Below are 20,528 nucleotides of genomic sequence, written 5' to 3'. Positions count from 1 at the left end.
GAATACAATGAAGTTTTCCACTCAACCTCATTATAAGACTAAAATCATCGAAGCACTTGGAGTTGAGGTGAGTTCCTGTTCATAGCAGCATATTGTCCGAAGCAGTGCCACAACAGCAACGGAACCAGCAGACAGTTCAAGAACGATCTAGCAGAACTAACAAGAACCAGGAAGAAGATTATAATCGCTTGCGATCTAAATGCCCGCCACGAAGCATGGGGAAATCATCGACGGAACAAAAACGGTAAGTTACTATTCCAAGACGCACAACTCGGATACTACACCATTAACGCTCCTCTCGACCCAACATTTGTATCGCCAACCGGCGCGCCGTATCATCGACACTAGACATCTTCCCCACGAATGCGGATACCTACATCAACGTACCGGTGACTTTTGGCGAATTAAGTTGCGACCATTATCCCGTTGAATTACAAATACAAATATCCCCGACTGTGCGGCCAAATGAACGTAGAAAGAACTTTCATCATGTTAACTGGATCGAGTTCCAACGAAGAGTTGATCAACGTCTCTACATCCAAGCTCCTCTGACATCTATTGCGGACATCGACCGAGCATTATCAACCCTCCAAGATGTCATCAAATCCTCCGACAATGAATGCTTCAGACGACTACCTCCGACTGTAGGTAACGTCATCCAAATCGACCCTGTGACTAAAATATTGATTTCTAAACGCAGCACTGTTAGGCGAAAGTTCCGAAGATCAGGCAACTTGAATCATAGAAATCTCTCCGCCACACTGAGTTAATCCGTAACAGAATCACTATCATAAGAAACCAAAATTTTCAAAATAACTTGCTTGAGCTTGAGCTTGATTGACTGCTCGTAGTTGCTACTCTCCATTATGGCCAGATCAGCTGTTCTTGCACAGGGAACCAACAGATGTTTGCTTGGGACTAGCACACATCTTCAATGTACAAGTACTGGTGATCTCATTTGTTAGGTCATACTGGCGCCTGCCACGTCAGAATGCAAGTAAATGTAGGGATGGGGAAGGAAACGATGATGCAATCACTAGCAAACTGCAAGCCGAATATACCTCTGCACTTACCACGAGTTCATGCGGAATTTGTAGGAATTTTTGGGTTAGGTTCGAGAGGCAGAGGTCCGTCTTGGTTAACGAGCTGCTAATGTGATAGATAGGAGAAGGCAACTGATGGAATTTCTAATTGGATGTAGAAAACGAGCTTTTCAATTCATTTCCAATTCTAGCAGATTACTGTTAGAATATTCAAGTTGAAAATATAGGAATAATAATGGAAACGGCATGGAAGTCCATTTCCAATTCTAGCGATTGCTAGAACATGAGAAATATAGAGAAAGTTACAAAGTAGGAGAATGGAACGGACCTGGGATTGAACCCATGACCTCCTGCGTATGAGGCAGAAGCAGTAGCCATATGACTACCAAGCCCGCTACTATCATAAGAAACCAGAATTTTCAAAATAACTTGTACAAACTAGATTCTCGATCAAATCCTTTCTGGAAATAACAAAATTTTGAAATTTAAGCCGCAGCAAGTACCACCACTGAAAGTGAATGACTCGTTAATGGTCTCTCTCAGAGAAATTAAATGCTTTTGCTGAGCATTTCGTAAATTCCCATAACCTAGGTATTACGCCCTCTACCGTTGAGCTACCGATCTTTCCCCGGCGATTCTTCTACCAAAGGATTCGGCCACCATTCCGGCAGATGTTTTTGCCCAACGAGTTCGTGATCGCACAGGATCTGCTACATGAAAGCTTCTGCAAAAAAAGGGTATTTTTTACTGGCATTTGGTGCGATTTAACAGAACTCCGACCTTATGATTTTATGTATTATCACCCTTACCTGATGAATGTAATTTAGCATAAACAGAAAACAGCTTTTTTGGTGTTTCAGTAAGTTGAGGTTGAAATGCGTAACTGTAAAGCGTTCAATCAATTGGTCATTAAGCGCCATTAAACGCTCCTCGTTTCACAAATGCGCTGATATATATAATTCTGTTTTTGAGAAAGATTGAAAGAGAAAGATGATTGAGAAAGCACCTTAAGGAGGAACCAAGCATCAATATCGGTAAGTAGACTGATTTGTTATTTTAATGTTTCTATTCGCTGGCATCACAACCTACGAAAAAATAGTGAGACAAATCTATTACATCCACGATTAACAGTGGCAAGTCACCCCAACCATTAGAGATACTTCCTTCCCAAGAACGAAACATTCGCTTCCAGAACTTCTTCCAAATTCCATTATGCAGTAAAACATCCAACAATTGTTTGTATTTATTGACTATTTATTCATATAATACTTGTAATACTGTATCTCAGTTATTTCTAATATTATACGAATTGTTTATGTTAATCATATAGCTTTGACCACAACCATCATTTTACATATCAGTTTGATAAGTGTTTCTGTGTTATTAAGTTATAATAATAATTTATATAAAATGAATATAAAATCTCCTCTCTATTCCTATGTACGGATCCTTTTTTTCTGGTAATTATATGTTTGCTGTCTATTGAACTCTGTATATTCATATATGTGGTTATAAAAATGCATATTCCATTATCTATCAGAGATTCGTAAAATATATATTCTGACATAATTATACTTTTAATTTTTCGCTAGTCACAACACTGTCTGCATGCGCATTATATGCTCCACATTTGTATTTTTTATTTCGTTCAACACATTTTGGATGTAGTATTAATATAGATTTGGGTCTATATGCTGGTTCCGCTTTTATATCTCTCCTCTTCGGATAACAACGGCAACGAATGAATTTGTGCTTCGAATTGGTTCCTCTTGTATTGCTATGGGCTGTTTTGGGGGCAGAACTTGTTCTGCGTTGCGTATCCGTTCCGTTTGCCGATGGTAGCGAATCGTTGATATAAAAGCATTGGTAGTTCACTCGTTAGTTCCTGGGTATTAGTTTTAAGATGTCCCAAATCGGATGAAATTGGGTCTATTCGTAGTACACTTATATGGAATTGTAATCAGATTTATGTATTATTTTTTACTATACAGTTTTAAAAATCAACATTTGTATTTCTATAAAGACTTTACTCACTATCGAATTTCACTCAATGATTCCGTGTTCGTTAAGCGCCATCGTATTTGGTTTTTGTCATGTATGTAAATGGTTTTATTTTGATTTCCAACTTTGTTCGTTTCTATGGATAGAATCATCACGAGTAGAATTAAATTCCACGCACAATTAGAAACTACAAACATTGCGGGCGCAACATGACGTGCGATTAAATTGTCTTAATCAATTACTCTGCAACATAGTATATAAATTCAAATTTTGTGGACAGTGCAGTTTTGTTTGTTTTCAGTAATTAGACTAGAAAAGGTTGGAAAAGGTTTTGATATGGAGCATTGATCTCATTCGTCTTGGCAGCTTCGCGATCATGGTGAAGCAGACCAACACGATTCTCTTTCCGACTTTTGTAAGCCTTGACTTTTCAACGTTTCTGACAAGAAATGGTTCAAATGGACGATTAAAGTTTCCATCAAATTTGTGTCTATCTATGAATGTTAGTTCAGAGTTGCAAAGAACTCGTTTTGCTATGACAACCTGTTGGCAGGACTGCTTTTATAGTGTTGAACTGCTCCAGTTTGAGAAACTACTGACTTTGCATGAGTAACAATGAGTAATGTTTCGTAATGTATGTCTTTCATGTATTTAAATGGTTTGCCTGAACTTATCTAACACTTTTCATCGGAGGATAGTAATTGAAGTATACATTCGATTTCTGGTTTTTGGAGAAAGAGATATTGCTTGATGCTTCAGTTCAAAATGAAATACTAACAACATTATAAGTTTTCAACATATTTGCTACTATGACACTGGCTTCCATCGATTCAGTAGCTAAGAATGACGTGTAAATAATTGTTTGATTCGAATGTTTGGAATGGATATTATTTATACGTTTTGTAGGAAAGATACACCAAAAAATCTAATCTTCGATTCTACACATGTGACAATTGTTCGATTATATCGACTTATGATCACCTTATACCAATAATAGTGTTCGATAGAGTTATTTGTTTCGATTTTTTTTAGATATAGATACATGTTCGGTAAGTGTAGTTGCAATTTGTTAAAGAGTTAGCTGCGTAATAATTTTCTCTCGCACAATAGTCTTTGGTAGCTGAACGAATGCTTTTGCACAATGCTTAATGATGAAACAAACCTTGGATATGCCAGACGAAGCGCAGTCTACAGTCACCGGATGGAGCGGAAAGCCAGAGCTAGGAGCAGCAATACCACGCTGGATGATGGACGCACTTCGACCGACCCACCATGCTGCATAGCAGCAGGATTTTCACCTGTAACAATAAACAAGAGCGAAATGTGTCATCCCGAACGGAATCGTCGACCTCGTGTCAGGCAATAGATTTCAAATAATGCATGCACGAACGATTCGAGCGTGAACCATTATCGCAGTTACCGTTGAGAACGTGGACCGCCACGGTTGCCTGGGCGATGTCAGCCAGAGCGCACGTGTAGTTTCCGGTGTCGTACCGGTTGGCGTTCGCGATGTACAGCCGACTCATGGCGCCACCTGTCAGCAGATCGGTTTTTACACTGAGGAGAGGGAAAAACACATTAAAAAGAATGACCATCATCACTTATTTGAATGATTGATTTATTGAGGAAGAATGTTATTTTTTTAGTGGAATTTGAGATTCAATGGGCTGATACCGACCAGACCGGAAAATGTTTATCTAATACTACACTAGAGTGATTCAAATTTTGGCTTTTTGCCCCCCGATGCTTAAACGATGGCTTTTGTCATTTTAATAATCCTCCTAAATTCTTAGCAATTTTAGATGTAATTTGACTGTACACACGTCATTTAAAAAGTCACGTCATGGAAATTACCGTGGAAACTGACCCTTATGTGAAAGACCGTTCTGTGGGGTAGCCCATGAACTATTTAAATATAATCAACACATTGACTACACAGAATACTTTGTAACAATGTTTATTTTATTCAAACATAAAGAAACAAACAGCATGTAGTAAATAACAAATTAAAATAATGCACGTTCTCTCTTGGTGCCCTGAGAGAGACGGCTAGGTGGTGCCCACTACGGGAAATGACGAGGTTTCATATGAGATTTTGGTCCATCAGCCAAATCCCGCAGATATATTTTTATTGCGCATCGCGCTTTTTGTCTACAGCAATTAGTTTGCTGTATTCATAGCTGAGCCTTTGTGTAGGATTCTTATCCTATTTGGGCACCTCGAATCAATTAATGCCATTTAGCATCAACGATTCGATGTCTGTGTCTGGAACAAACTTGGGACAAATCACAACTAAATATTTTATTGCCTACTTTCAGACTTTCCTGTTCAGTTCAGACACAGAATCAACAAATAAAACATACACCAAATAGCACAAATGATACATACTCGATCGAATATTTACAACTATTCGAACAACATAAAACCAACCGTAACAACTTCTCAAGCTGAAAGCCTGTTTCCTATTAAAAATTGCTATGTTGCCAATGTACTCATATGTTTTTAGAGCTTAAAATGAAGCGTTGGGGAACGGTTTTCCATGAAAGTATCTGTTTTCATAATAATTTTCATACAAATTTCAAACCGCGCGGGCTCACTCAAATTACATCCAAATTAGCTAAAAATTTAGGAGGATTATTAACCCTTAATGCGCAATGTTTTTTTTAAAACAACAAACCGAAAAAATGTTTAATGTAAATGATTTCAATGGTTATTCATTCATTTCATTTATCTAGTTAACATCTAAACAGATAACACTGAATCAACAATTTGACGCCACAATGCACGGTTCGAGGCCGCATCTCTCCATCCTCGGATACGCCCCACGCTCGCCAAGTCGTTCTGCACCTGGTCTGCCCATCTCGCTCGCTGCGCTCCACGCCGTCTCGTACCTGCCGGATCGGAAGCGAACACCATCTTTGCAGGGTTGCTGTCCGGCATTCTTGCAACATGTCCTGCCCATCGTACCCTTCCGGCTTTAGCTACCTTCTGGATACTTGGTTCGCCGTAGAGGTGGGCGAGCTCATGGTTCATTCTTCGCCGCCACACACCGTCTTCTTGCACACCGCCAAAGATGGTCCTAAGCACCCGTCTCTCGAATACTCCGAGTGCTTGCAAGTCCTCCTCGAGCATTGTCCATGTTTCATGTCCGTAGAGGACTACCGGTCTTATTAACGTCTTGTACATGACACATTTGGTGCGGTGGCGAATCTTTTTCGACCGCAGTTTCTTCTGGAGCCCGTAGTAGGCCCGACTTCCACAGATGATGCGCCTTCGTATTTCACGACTAACGTTGTTGTCAGCCGTTAGCAAGGATCCGAGGTAGACGAATTCCTCGACCACCTCGAAGGTATCCCCGTCTATCGTAACACTGCTTCCCAGGCGGGCCCTGTCGCGCTCGGTTCCGCTCACAAGCATGTACTTTGTCTTTGACGCATTCACCACCAGTCCAACATTTGTTGCTTCACGTTTCAGGCGGGTGTACAGTTCTGCCACCTTTGCAAATGTTCGGCCGACAATGTCCATGTCATCCGCGAAACAAATAAATTGACTGGACAATTGACTTGACAACAGGCACGAAAGTCCATCACCTTGTCTTAGTCCCCGGCGCGATTCGAACGAACTGGAGTGTTCGCCCGAAATCTTCACACAGTTTTGCACACCATCCACCGTTGCTTTGATCAGTCTGGTAAGCTTCTCAGGGGCGGTCTATACTGTCGTATGCCGCCTTGAAATCAACGAACAGATGGTGCGTTGGGACCTGGTATTCACGGCATTTTTGAAGGATTTGCCGTACAGTAAAGATCTGGTCCGTTGTCGAGCGGCCGTCAACGAAGCCGGCTTGATAACTTCCCACGAACTCGTTCACTAATGGTGACAGACGACGGAAGATGATCTGGGATATCACTTTGTAGGCGGCATTAAGGATGGTGATCGCTCGAAAGTTCTCACACTCCAGTTTGTCGCCTTTCTTGTAGATGGGGCATATAACCCCTTCCTTCCACTCCTCCGGTAGCTGTTCGGTTTCCCAGATTCTGACTATCAGTTTGTGCAGGCAAGTGGCCAGCTTTTCCGGGCCCATCTTGATGAGCTCAGCTCCGATACCATCCTTACCAGCGGCTTTGTTGGTCTTTAGCTGTTGAATGGCATCCTTAACTTCCCTCAAGGTGAGGGCTGGTTGGCTTCCATCGTCCGCTGAACTGACGTAGTCATCTCCTCCGCTGCCTTGACTTTCACTGCCTGTACTCTCAGCGCCATTCAGATGTTCCTCGTAGTGCTGCTTCCACCTTTCGATCACCACACGTTCGTCCGTCAAGATCAATGGTTACAATGTTACAAATATTTTCGACGATTTCTAAAAAATCGCCTTGCGTCTTTAAGGGTTAAAAAAGCAAATGCAATCGTTTAAGCATAGGGGGTTGAAAAGTCAAAATTTTAATTACTCTAATACTACATGTAAGGAAAAAAAATTATAAGTTATGGCAAAAACCTATTCTAAAATACCAATACACATTATGCCACCTAATAAATGATCCCATACCAAAAAGCTAATAACATTCATAAATTAATGAGAAGTATACATTGGAATGTATGTGCCCAATGCAACAATGTGCCTGCTTTGGCAAAAAAGTATTAGAAATCTTGATAATAAATAACATTAAATTTTTTTCGCGTGTACGGTTAAGTGATTATTTAACTCTGTTCAATTTGACTTGTCGACAGTTGATCATGTTTATCATTCTGTTCCTTCAATTCACTTGCCCTGTCAAAACGTAGCGGAAAGTTAACAATTCCGGACAAGGCCGGCTACATCAATTAGAATTAAAGCACACAACGTTGACGCCCATTCCTACCGACTGGAGAAAGTTTTGGTCCACTTTGATCAACACATCACCAAACAGCTGCGTTGATTGAATCATTTTCATTAGAAGAAAACAACTTAAGGTGAATCGCTTCAGAATCCAATGTCAACACTTCATCAAGTTTTAAGTTTCACAAATCACGAACTTCTCTTAGGAATTGCTTCATAAACTCCTCCAAGAAGCCTTTCGGAAGTTCGTCATGGAGTAACATCAGAAATCCCTCCAGGAACTGCTTTGGAAAGTCCTCCAAAAAATTATCTACAATTCCGCCAGATGTCCAGATAAACTTCCCCCAAGAATTGCCTTCCTGTAATTATTTCGGAATTTCCTTAAGAAATTTCTTTTTTTTTCGGAAATTCCTCCAGAAATTTCTTTGCATTTGTTACTCCGAGGTACTTCTCGGAATATTACTCCTAAAATTCCTTAGAAAATTTTTCAACGGATTCCAACCAAAATTCATGCAGGAATTTCTTGGTAAATTCATTCAGGTATTACTTTGGACATTGCTCCAGGAATTTCTTAGGAATTTTATCAAGGAATTCGTTACGACATTACTTCGGAATTTCTTCCCGGAGTTTCTCCAAAAATTTCTCCAGAATTTTTATTGAAATTTCCTCTTTTTTTGCGAAATATTATCCTTATAGAATCATTCTTTTTCTGGAAATTCTTTCATAAGTCCGATCGAAAATTTCTCCAGGAATTCCTTTAAATTGGGTTACTGCTCTAGACTTCATCTCATAGCTCCGATATTCATCCCACGAAAAATGAAGCAATTAAAAGAAATTTGATTTGTTTCTTATTTTTGTTTTTTTCAGCAGTGAGCAGGCATGTTAGCAAAAAAAAGCGACGTAAATGGAGCTGTATTCCTTTGTTTTGCGATAAGACAAATATACCTATGTTCAATGCGATGGAAAATGAAAATGCTTAACCCTCTCCCGCCCATAGTGTCCGTGGAGCACCATCGAATTTTGCACCTTCTAACCTTCATCGAATTGTTTCAACAACAAAAAGCAATATTTGACACATCTTTATGGTACCATTAGACTGCAAATATAATCAATTTTGAGAACAAATAGTCCAAAAAGACCAAAATAGTGCTGCAAGTGTAAACCGCTCTGAAAAATTCACACGATGTTCGTTCAAAATCTAGTAAATGTTAAGCTTGCTTGGGAAATATTTGGCTTCGCAGTCTTGGAGAGAATTGAAAACTATGTTTTTAATCTTTTCCCGACGATTCGGTCCTAATTTTCCTATATAGACCATTTGATTCACATGACATTGTACGTTACACAGAAACATATTTGACGAAGAAACTTTAACAAATCGGTAATAATGAAACAATAATGTAACAATTTAATATTACAACCAACAATAAATATTTTAGACCCCTTGAAAAAGGCCCTAAATGGACCGAAACGTCGGGAAAAGATTAAAAACATAGTTTTCAATTCCCTCCAAGACTGCGAAGCCAAATATTTCCCAAGCAAGCTCAATACTACAGTCGAGCGAAAAAGAAAAGTAAATGTTAAGTCAATCTTGAAAGGCAGGGCTTTTTCGATTTTTTGTTTAAAATTTTAGAAGTGCTTGGAGTAGTAAAAAATGGGTTCTTTGGCAAAGCTGATCTTAAATGAAATAAAGAATCGATTGAACGAATAAATGTTTTTGAAGGAAAAGGTAAATTCTTCGTGGAATTCAGAGAACAATTCCTCAAAAAAAAAATTGGATAGAAGTTGTGCGGGAATTCTGAGGGAAACTCTTTCGGGAACTCGGAATGAAATTCCTTCGGGTATTCGGAGGGAAATTCCTCCGGGAGATTGAAAGTTAATTCCTTCAAAAGTTAAGTAAAAGTCCTCTGGGAATTCGAAGAAGAATTCAATGAGAAAATTCGAAGGGGCATTCTTCCGCGGATTCATAGGGAAACACTTCCGGGAATTCGTGAAGCATTTCCTTTGGGAAAACGAGAATTCGGAAGGAAATTCCTTCGTGGATTTGGAGAAAAATTCCTCTGGTAATTCCTCCGGGAATTCGCAGGTGAATTTTTACAAAAAATCATCAATCATCATGAGTTCATCCGAAAATTAAAAGGAGAATCCGTTGGGAATTTCAGAGGGAAATTCAAGGAGGAGGAATTCTTGAAGTAACTCCTTGAGAAATTTTCGGAAGAATTTCTACAGGAATTCCTGAAAGAAGCTTATTAGCAATATCTGGAGAAATATGGTAATGAAACTCCTGGAGCCATTTCCAGAGGAATTCGTGGAGGCATTTCCTAAGAAATTCCTCAAAGAGTTTTCGAAGAAATTTCAGAAGGAATTTTCAAAGGATTTTTTGGAGGAATTTCCAGAGTGTTTCCTTGAAGATCTACCGAAGAAAAAAAAATGGGGGAATCTCTAAGGCAATTCTTGAGGAAAGTTCATAAACAACATCTGGGGATACTTCGAAAAAAAAATTTTGGTTGGGAATTTCCAAAGTAATTTTTGGAAAAATTCTCAAATAAATTTCTGGAACAATCTCCAAAGGAGTTTGAGGAGGAATTTTCAAAGATTTTTTTTTGAGGATATCCGAAGTAACTCTTTAGGAACTTCCTAAAGTCGTTTTGAAAGGATTTTCAAGGAAATTCCTGAAAGAAGTTCATAAGCAACATCTGGAGCAAGTTTCTTAAGAATTTCCTGAAGAAGTCACGATGAATATTTAAAGGATAATTGAATCATATGTTTGAGAAACTGCATATATCCATTCTACACAATTTCGAGAAAACAGCAAAAAAAAACTGGTTTTGAACAAATTGGCACCGAATATTTCGTTTTCCTCAATACAGATCCATAGATTTTGCAAAACTCAACACCCTGGGGTACTTCCAGTGTGAAAACTGCAAGCAGTTTTCCATAATGACTCTTCAAAATGCGTTCAACGATTATTTTCATACATTCTAGTCTAGTCTACACATACACAGCCAGTTACGTTTTTTCATTCATTCCTTCCTGAACAAAAATTTTGTTTTTCGTATTTTTTGCCAGAATACGTATTTTTGGAGAAGGATTCAGAATATATAAAAATCTCATTTTGGCCAAAAATGTTACATACATATATGCAGTTTACCAAACAAACGGTTCGCCTTTCAAGTCAAGATAATGTTCAAATGGATTGCTCGTTTCTCTCGCAAATAACCAGTTATTGTGGGAAGTATTCATAAAGACTTCTTACGCCACACAGCGAAAGCGAATTTGTTTACTTTTAAGCTTTTTTTTGAGGAATTTCCAAAGTAACTTCCGAAAGGATTCCTGGATGAATTTCTGAGGCAATCCCTGAAGTAAGTAAATGAATTTTCGAAGGAATTTCAGGAGGAATTTTTGAAAGAATTCCTGAAGATATTCCAAAAGGAATTTTGGAAACAATTTTTAAAGCAGTTCCTGGAGAAGTTTCCAAAGAAATTTTTAGAGGAATTCAAAAAGTACCGTCATCTGGGGGGAAGATGATCACTTTTAAGACTAAACATGTGTGTTTACATTTTAAATCAAAACAAATATTTTCAAAACATGTACTGCGGTTGCAACTTTCTGAGGATATTCCGAAAGGATTCCTACGAGGTAAAAAGAATGAACTCTTAGAATGTTTTCACTGTCGTTGTCATTCTCACTCGACTCAGTCAAGTCAATTACGAGACACTGAAGACTGACCTTACAGCTGAGGTCGAAATACGTATCTATACCGGAATACAAAGTGGTGGAATTGGATGGAATTGTACTAAATTCGTCCGAGGTAAGTTCATAAGTAATATCTGGGGGAATTTCGGAAGGAATTCGAGGTGGAATTTTTGGAAGGAACTCACAAAGAAATTTATAGAGAAATTTTCAAATAAAATTTCTGAATTGATTTCCGAAGTAATTTGAGGAGGCATTTTCAAAAGATTTTTGGGGGAACTTCCGAAGTAACTCCATAAGGTACATCCTTAAGACATTTTGAAGGAATTTCCGGGGAAACAATTTCCATGCAAGTACCATAAGAATTTTCCCTGGCAACCAGCGCGTGTAGTGCCCTGGTATGGGGAAGGATAAAAAGAAAATTTGAGGATACTTTTAAAAAATTCTGCAAGTTTTGTTTAAAAAAAAGACGGCTTTGGGAGGTTTTGTTCTATTATTGGCAGGGGGGTTTTGTCGACCAAGTTTTATGATTATTTATATTTGGCCACAATATTCTTTTATATGCTAAGAATGTTTAGGCCAAATTTGAGCCTACTCAGTCATAAAAAAAAACCCTGCCAATAATAGAACAAAACCTGCCAAAGCCGTCATTTCCCCTATTAGTTTAGGTTGGAAATTTTTAATACTACGAAAAATACGAAGCATCATATTTAAAATCTGATAACAGTTTTTAATTCTATTATTTCTAGAAGTGTTTTAAAATTTTACTTTGTCTTTTTCTCTCTGCAAAGAAATTAGAAAACAACAATGCCATCAAATGTCGAAATTTGTGAAAAACGAAAGAAAAATAGATTTTTCATTTTATCATAGCCTCCCGGTGGGGGATGCCTATCAGAATCCTTTTTTTTTGCACTTGTCTACACGTTCGATAAACTTGATTTCATGGCATGTTATGATTTGAAGAGGTTTTTGGCTCCCTTTTATCGTTGTTTGTTATTTATCTATTTGGAGCGATTTCTGCAAACCCTGCTCTTTATCATCTCCGAAGCAATTGATCTTTCCCGTCAAAAAATACCTATATCTTGTTTTATTGTTTCAGTCGATTCTTTGGCCTATTTAAGGTCAACTTTCCCAAAGAACGCATATTTTTTGAAGGAATTGCGTTAAATTCATCAATAAAACGAGGACAATTTGCTAGTTTTACCACTCAGCCTAGCTAAATTGCTCATGTTCATATTGTATTGAACCATTGTTTTTTCACTAAAAATCATTGTTTTCCATAGTTTTTCTTTGAAATAAAACAAATTTGAAATTCGTATGTTCAAAGATAGTGTAAATGAACACTGCCTGAACGTAAAATGAACATTGTTTTCAAAACCCTCCTGAAACAAACAATTTTTAATGTTTCAACTGCAGTGTGGTAGATAAGAAGATTTTTAAAAAAAATCTGGTACATCTTTTGAAAAGTCATCAATTGACCTTTCTCGTCAAAAATTGTATCTCGTTTTATTGTCTCAGTCGATTCTTTGGCTTATTTAATGTCAACTTTCCAAAATAACCCACATTTTTTGAAGCCTCCCCCTATTTTGAAAATCGAAAAAGTGCTGTTTTTTTTTTAAGATTGGCCCGATTTTGAACGAACATCGGGTGAATTTTTCAGGCCGGATCACACATGCGGCACTTTTTCGGTTTTTGTTTTCGATTTAAAAAATAGTTAGAAGCTTCAAAAAATATGGGTTCTTTGGGAAAGTTCACCTTAAATAAGCCAAAGAATCGATTGAGCGAATAAAAGTTTTGACGGGAAAGGTCAATTATCAAAGAAAAAATATGGAATGTCGGTTATGTTATTATGTCGGTTATGACATTATGAAATGTCCGTTATGTTATTATGTAAATTTAGTTATAAAGAGTTTTATCATGGTTATTTGAAATTGTTTGTTTTTTGCACTTTCGCTCTACAATTGCACAACTTTTTTTGAAAAATGGTGTAAGTTTGATACAAGTAATCATTTAACATACATACATGCTATGGGAATAATCACTTTTCCCAAAATGATGCAAACCATTTTTTATCCCTGCATCATCTTTGTGATGGCCTCTGTAGTTTGAATCAATGTTGTATTGAATTTATGAGGAATTAATACTTGGATGAAAATAACATCAGACCTAATTTTAGGGCCTCTATTGTTATTTTGGATATTTGTAGCTATAGTTCCGTGCTTTAAGTCCACATATTGGCTCTGGTTCCTTATTTTATTTCAAGGAATACCTGTGCATGGTTGACATATGCCTAAACAGTGTTTTAACCGAAATATATCCAACTTTCATTAGCATTAGCATTAGCATTGAGCAATTCGCACAAATTCGTAGGTGCAAAAAGCAAAAGTGGAAAATAAGAAGTGAGAAGTGCGAATTAAGAATAAAAAGTGAGAAGTGAGTAGTGAGCAATGAATGTGAGAAAGGAAAAGTGAGAAATGAGAAATTCGATGCGAGAAGTGAAAAGTGAAATTAAGAAAGTGAGAAGTGAGAAGTAAATAAGAGAAGTGAGAAGTAAATAAGAGAAGTGAGAAGTAAGAAGTGGAAAGTAAGAAGTGAGAAGTAAGATGTGAAAAGTAACAAGTGAGAAGTAAGAATTGAAAAATGAGAAGTGTTTCTACTATCTTTCTTTTTCCTTCTCCCCTCTTCCTTCTACTTACTTCCGCTTTCTTCCTTCTTTCTCCTTCTTTCTTTGTTAGAAAGAAATGGGAATTTAGAATTGAGAAGTGAGCAGCGAGAAGTGTAGAGCAAAGTGAAAAGTGAGAAGAAAGAAGTGACAAGTGAAGTGAGAAGTGAAAATTGAAAAAAGAAGAAGTGAGAAGTGCTTAATGATAAGTGAGTATAGAGCTGTAAAAAGTGAGAGGTGGAAGGTGAGGAGGTGGGAGGGGAAGACTAAGAACCGGAGAGTGAGAAGTGGTATGTGGTAAGAAATTGAGATGTGATAATTAAAAATTGTGAAATTAATCCTTATTCTTTCCAATTTCTTTCCTTCCTCTTTTTGCTACCTTTTTCCTTCTTCTTTCTTCTTCCTTTATTTATTTCCTTCTTTCTTCTCCCTTATTCCTCCTTCAACTATTTTCTGCCTTTATTCTTTATCCTTTTCCTTATTTCTTTTTTTTCTTGCCTCTTCTTTCTGCACTCTCTTGTTTCAATCTTTCTTTCTCGTTCTATCTTTCTTATACCTTCGTCCTTTTCCTTCTTCCTTTTTACTTTTTCCTTCAACTTTTTTTCTTCCTCTTCCTTTCTTCCTTCTTCTTTCTCATTTATATCTCCGCACCCACTTATCACTTCTCAGCATCTCGCTTCTCACATCCCAATTATCATTCCTCACTTCTCAACTCTTGCTTCTGTTTTCCTCATTTCTCATTCCAAATTTTAATTTCGCAACGATCGCATCTACTTCTCACCACTCACTTCTCATTACTCATTTCTCACTTCCCACTATTCCCTTCTCATTTGCTACTGCGTACATCTCACTACTAAGTATAACTTTCATTTCTCAGTACTCTCTTCTCACTACTCTGTAGTCAGTTTGAACTAGCGGTGTGCGCCACCGGGCCACGCCGCCGCCGCAACAGTTTAGCCGAAAATTCCGTTTGCCCGAATGGATTTTTGGCGGAGAGGATGTTTTCAAGCCAAAAGACCATTTCAAACGGCATTTTAAACTAAATAATTCATTGAAGTGTTTATCGACTATGCAGTCTGATGACCAGCTAAAACGCTATATTAATTCTGATCCGACGTTTCGGTACCTTTATTGGTCCTCTTTTAATGCATTAAAATTGCTCAGCGTTTTATTGTGATAAGAGTCCTTCGTTTCATTGTCCTTCCTTATGACAATGAAATGCTGAGCAATTTTAATCCATTGAAAAAATAACAATAAAGGTACCAAAACGTCGGATCAGAATTAATATAGCGTTTTAACTGGTCATCAGACTGCATAGCCGATAAACACTTCAACGAGTTAATTACAGTCGATAACCACCTCCACGACTAAATGATTTATTCGATTCAACGACATTTTGCGCCAAATGACAAATGATTGGACAAACAATTTTTTTCTGCCAAACTTTCATTTTCGACATAATAACTGTTTCGGACAAACGATTCAGCCAAATGAAATTCGGCTAGATGACTTCCAGCTTAACGTGTTATTAGGCCTAGTGGCACTCAAACAAATGGTTCTCCGCCGAATGACTGTCGGCCTAAAGACGAGAAGGACCATTTGAACGGAGGCCCATGGCCGAAAGGTGTACCGAATCTTTCATTTGGCTGAAACCCATCTGGCTAAAAAAGTCGTTTAGCTGGAATGGACATACGGACGAAATGGACATACGGCCGAACTGGTCATTTGGTCGAAAAAGTCGTTGGGCCAAATAGGTCATTTGATCGGAAATGCCGTTTACCGAAAAGAGTCGAGAAGGCCGAAATGGTCGATTAACACAGGATATACCCCGTTAGGCATAACGGACGATAGGCATAATGTACCGTCAACTGGGGGGAAGATGATCATTTTTAAGACAAAACATGCAATAACAATGTGTGTTTACATTTTAAATCGAAACAAATATTTTCAAAACATGTACTGCTATACGTTGCAATAATCAACAACTTTAGTTTTCTGAAATGCGTTCGCATTTATTAAAATAAATTAAATAATCACACATTTTTTGAATAATCTGGTTTGGGGTGAAGTTGATCAAGACAGCTCTACTAAAACCATTATGACCTAGTAGTCAAAATACACTAGGTTATCTGTATGAATGTTGAATTTATTACGTAAAGAAGTCTAAGAAGTCAATATTTGAAACGAAAAAAGCGTCATTTATGACAATCTCTCTCTTTCTTTCACAAAATACATTTTCATGATTATAATCGAAAAACTTGGATTTCTACCTAGCGGTAACATTACTTGAACGGAGAATATTGTTGACTTCCGTTTCATAGAAAAAATTGGCACTTTTGACTGACACATCAAATGATCATCTTCACCTCAATGATCATCTTCCCCCCAGTTGACGGTACGTTTGGCATAATGGACGTTTGGCATAAAATTAACCAAAGAATAGCCTATGGCATAAAGAACTATGCCAAACGTCCATTATGCCTATCGTCCGTTATGCCTAACGTCCATTATACCTAACGTACTTGCCAAACGTTCTTATGCCTAACGTCGCCATTTTACCGAAAATGTAATTTAACCAAACGGGTTGACATTTTCGATCAGTTCAGCAAACTACATTTTCGGCCGTATGACCCATTCGGGCAAATGAATTTTTCAGCCAAATAGCCCTTTCCGCCAAACGACCATTTCATGCCATTTCATTTTTTGGCCAAATGACTTATTCAGTCAAACGACCTGCTAGGGCGTTTTCTCGGAAACGCTTTGGCCAAATGAAACTTTCAACCAAACCATTTTAGATCTAATAACCGTTTGTACATTTCGGCCAAATGAGATTCGGAAAGATGACTTTCGACTTAACGTATTATCTGACCAAATGACTTTCCGTCCAATTTTATTAAAACGACCTTTCCCCTTTTTAATGATTTCCTGTGGAATTGCTGAAAAGTTTATTATGTATAATACAAAGAAACGTGAAAATTCAAAGAAAAACCATTAATATAAAAAATTCAATCAAATACCGACTTTCGCGTGAAAATTTGAAATTCTGAAGTATTGCAACCTTACGGAAAAAAAACTTTTCTCTTTCCGGTTCAATTTTTTAACTACAGCAGCTGTTATTTCATTCTTTTTCCCTGCTGTTGGGCATGGTATTCTATGGATAACAGTGTGCGCTGCTTGAAGACGGATGTAAATATAAATTTTACCTTTACCAAATGCTAATTATAAGTGCCGGTGACTGTTGAAGAATATTGGATGTGGAAATTTGTCATAGATCGATGGTGATTTACATGTTGTGGCTATATGGCGGAGCTCTCTGTGCAATGGAATCTGGTGGTTAACTTTGGAAAATAAGAATCTGACTACTCCAGAAGTGACCTGAGCTTCTTCGACAATATAACCAGCTCTAGTAATTTCACCAGAAGCCAGAACCAGAAGGTATCATAGGTGCAGAGAGCACCTTCAACGAAGGACTCGGTAATTGCGTTAGCAAAAGTGATACCGCAGTTGCAACTCCCCCTTGTCAGATTCACCGACTGGAAACGAAAACGCGACAGCATCTACAAACAATCACACACAATGCACTTAAGTATCACTAAATTTTTAATTATATTTTTACTCTCTATGCTATTGGTTTTTTGAGCCTGTGTGTGTGTGTGTGTGTTTTTTTTTCAAATTTGTTTTTTTTTTACTCTTCTGTATGTTTTCTTATGATTTTGGATGTGTTCTGCTAACTGTAACAAACATGTTTGGATTCGACAGAACATAATCCGTAATAAATTCGTAAAAGCTCCAATTGTTGGGGCATAATTCAAATGGGCAATCGCTCACTTTGGGCGATTGATTGTTTATTCTCGCGAAGGATAAACAATTGAATAAGATAAGGAAATGCTAATAACTGTTGTATAGAACTTGCATAGGTCACATCACTTTCCATGGTGAATCCCGATCTATGTACCTGATTACCCCACCCAACTAATATTACTTTCTTCCCGTGGTTATTGTGGAGATGCAGAGGTATTCTCGGTCTCTATTAACAACAATAACCACACACTAATGTTACTTTCCTTTCCCAACTGACTGTAAGGACTTGGCCGGCGCCGTTATTGATCAACATTTGCGAGCTGCTGAAACGTGCACTTCGAGAATTGATGGTAAATCCCAACCACTATTCACTTGGATCGAAGTGCAATTTGCACCAGTTCTGATCAATCACGGAGTAGCAGCCATCGATATCCACAGTCAGTCTAAGCTAAGCTAAGCTAAGCTGTTGGGCATGGTATTCTATGATGACAACACCAAATGTCAGGTTTTTGTTTCAATGTATTGATGATTTTCAGCTTGCGGCTGAACTTTGACAGCTGCGAAATGACTTTGTGGAATCTGCAAAATATTTTTTTTTTGATAATATCCGCAATATTTTTTTGGCACATCATAATAAAAATTAAAAAAAAAACGCGTGGAAAGTTTGAATAATTTCCTATGAGAACTCCGAGGAAATCCAAAGTTCTTATTTGAAATATTTACTTTTTGAACAATCTTAGACAATTTTCTTAGAGTATCCTGTGGAAATTTCTAAGTATTTTCGGTGTAAGTTTTGTACAATGTTTAACAGAAATTCTGAAGGTTTTTTCATGGATATTCTGAACACTTTCCTGTAGAAATTTGGAACAATTTCCCCTGAAAATCTGAAATATCTCATGTGAATTCTGAAGAGAAAAATTCCAAACAATTTTCCTTGGAAATTCAAAATAGCTTCCCGTGGAAAATCCGAGAATAATTTCCAAGTTAATTTTTTGGAAAACATTTTGGGAAAGTTTATCAGGTTTTTCCCGGTGAAATTTAAAAAAAATCCCTTTAGTGTCTTGAAAATGTTCCAAAAAAATCCAGAAATTTGCCACGCCGGTTCACGCCACCACCGCCGCCGGCTAAAATGCCTTTCGGAGTGACACGTGACACGATGCACGTATACATTGTTCAGGACTTGGCTAATCGGATTAATCATATATAATTTCATGTCTTTTGATCATATAGATATTTTTGGACATATTCGCACATATTCACATATTCACATATTCTCTCTAACCCAAAAATGTCCTAGACCGGACCGGGATTCGAACCCAGCCACCGTCAGGGTGGTTTTGCTTACTTTTTTTCATTTATTCCGAATCCAAATGTGATACAAATGTTTCCTATATGATTAAAAACTGGCGCGAGAGTGTTAAGAAAATTATGTTGAGCTTTTTAGTGGAATGTCTTCACTTGTCATAAAACGAGTTTGTACAGGCACGAGAGTATTGAATCACACTTTCAAGGTAGTTCTTCTCAAAATGGGGTTCAAACAGTCCAGTTTCTGTGTATAAATGAAGCACCTTGTACATGGCGAGTGGATATATCTATTTTTTTATCTGTATTATGGAGGATAGAAAAGTCTGGGCCCCACACACGCTCCGACATGTTGCACAACTTTGAATCCGCCTCCAGGAAATTTAATTCGGTCGGAGTGAAGTCGGACAGTCTATGGGCAAGTTGCACGACTGCTGGATAGTTGTACAACATGTCGGAGCGTGTATGGGCCCCTAATAGTGGATTTGTGTTTCGGTTTGGAAAATTGTCACTTTTGTTGGAATGGCCGAGAACAACCAAGCGTCCCCATTTCCGCTACTAACTCCAACTACCATATTTCCGCTAATACAACTAATTAGAGTTTTATGATTAATCTTGACGAACGAATCAAAATCCAATATCGGTTAATCGTTCTCGAAGTTATGCACCGTTTAAATAAAATTCCATTTATCTCATACATAACTTCTTCATCTGAAGACAGTCAACAGAACCATTGACGTTTTCATCTTCTCGTTTTCACGGAATCAACATTGTATTATTCTCACAACCCTGCAGAACCTTACCGACACTATTTACATTGAAACTCGTTCAGATTGAATTTGTTTCTCAGATTCTTTAAAGTGTTCTATAATATTAGAGATTGCACACTTTTACTTGACTTTGACTTAATTTCACCTTTTCTGTAACAGAACAATAAATCATCACTCTTCATTTGAGATAATTAAGACAGTTTGAATTCCATCAGCCCTCAAATCAAGCATTGTATAAGCAATTACGCGGAAAATATACAAACCTCGCTGCCAGCAATGAATATTATATCCTGCGGGGTGCTGTTGAACACAAACAACGATACGGAAAATTGGTTCCGTCAGAAAGAGCCTTGCCAGCATCAGCGTCGTTTGCATATCTCTCACACCGGCGTTGCGTCGCTTCGCATCGCTTCACGTCTAACCGAAATGATTTAAAGCATGTCGGGAAT

General features: G+C 37.8%; 1 protein-coding gene across 1 annotated transcript in view; it reads right to left on the bottom strand.

Annotated features, from left to right (window-relative positions):
• Window positions 1-2,276: 2,276 nt before the first annotated feature.
• LOC134219872 (peroxidasin) overlaps window positions 2,277-20,528 on the bottom strand; it is a 125,622-nt gene continuing 107,370 nt past the window's right edge. The window contains exons 6-7 of the mRNA XM_062698759.1: window positions 4,465-4,601; window positions 2,277-4,342 (exon numbers count right to left, since the gene is read on the bottom strand). Of these exons, the coding sequence (XP_062554743.1) occupies window positions 4,239-4,342; window positions 4,465-4,601 (241 nt within the window). The 3' untranslated portion in view covers window positions 2,277-4,238. The remainder of the gene's footprint in view (window positions 4,343-4,464; window positions 4,602-20,528) is intronic.

Source organism: Armigeres subalbatus, chromosome 3 (genome assembly GCF_024139115.2).
Source record: "Armigeres subalbatus isolate Guangzhou_Male chromosome 3, GZ_Asu_2, whole genome shotgun sequence".
Classification (NCBI taxonomy): domain Eukaryota; kingdom Metazoa; phylum Arthropoda; class Insecta; order Diptera; family Culicidae; genus Armigeres; species Armigeres subalbatus.
The sequence above is the reverse complement of the archived record's forward strand: the minus strand, read 5'-3'. Positions and strand labels throughout refer to the sequence as shown.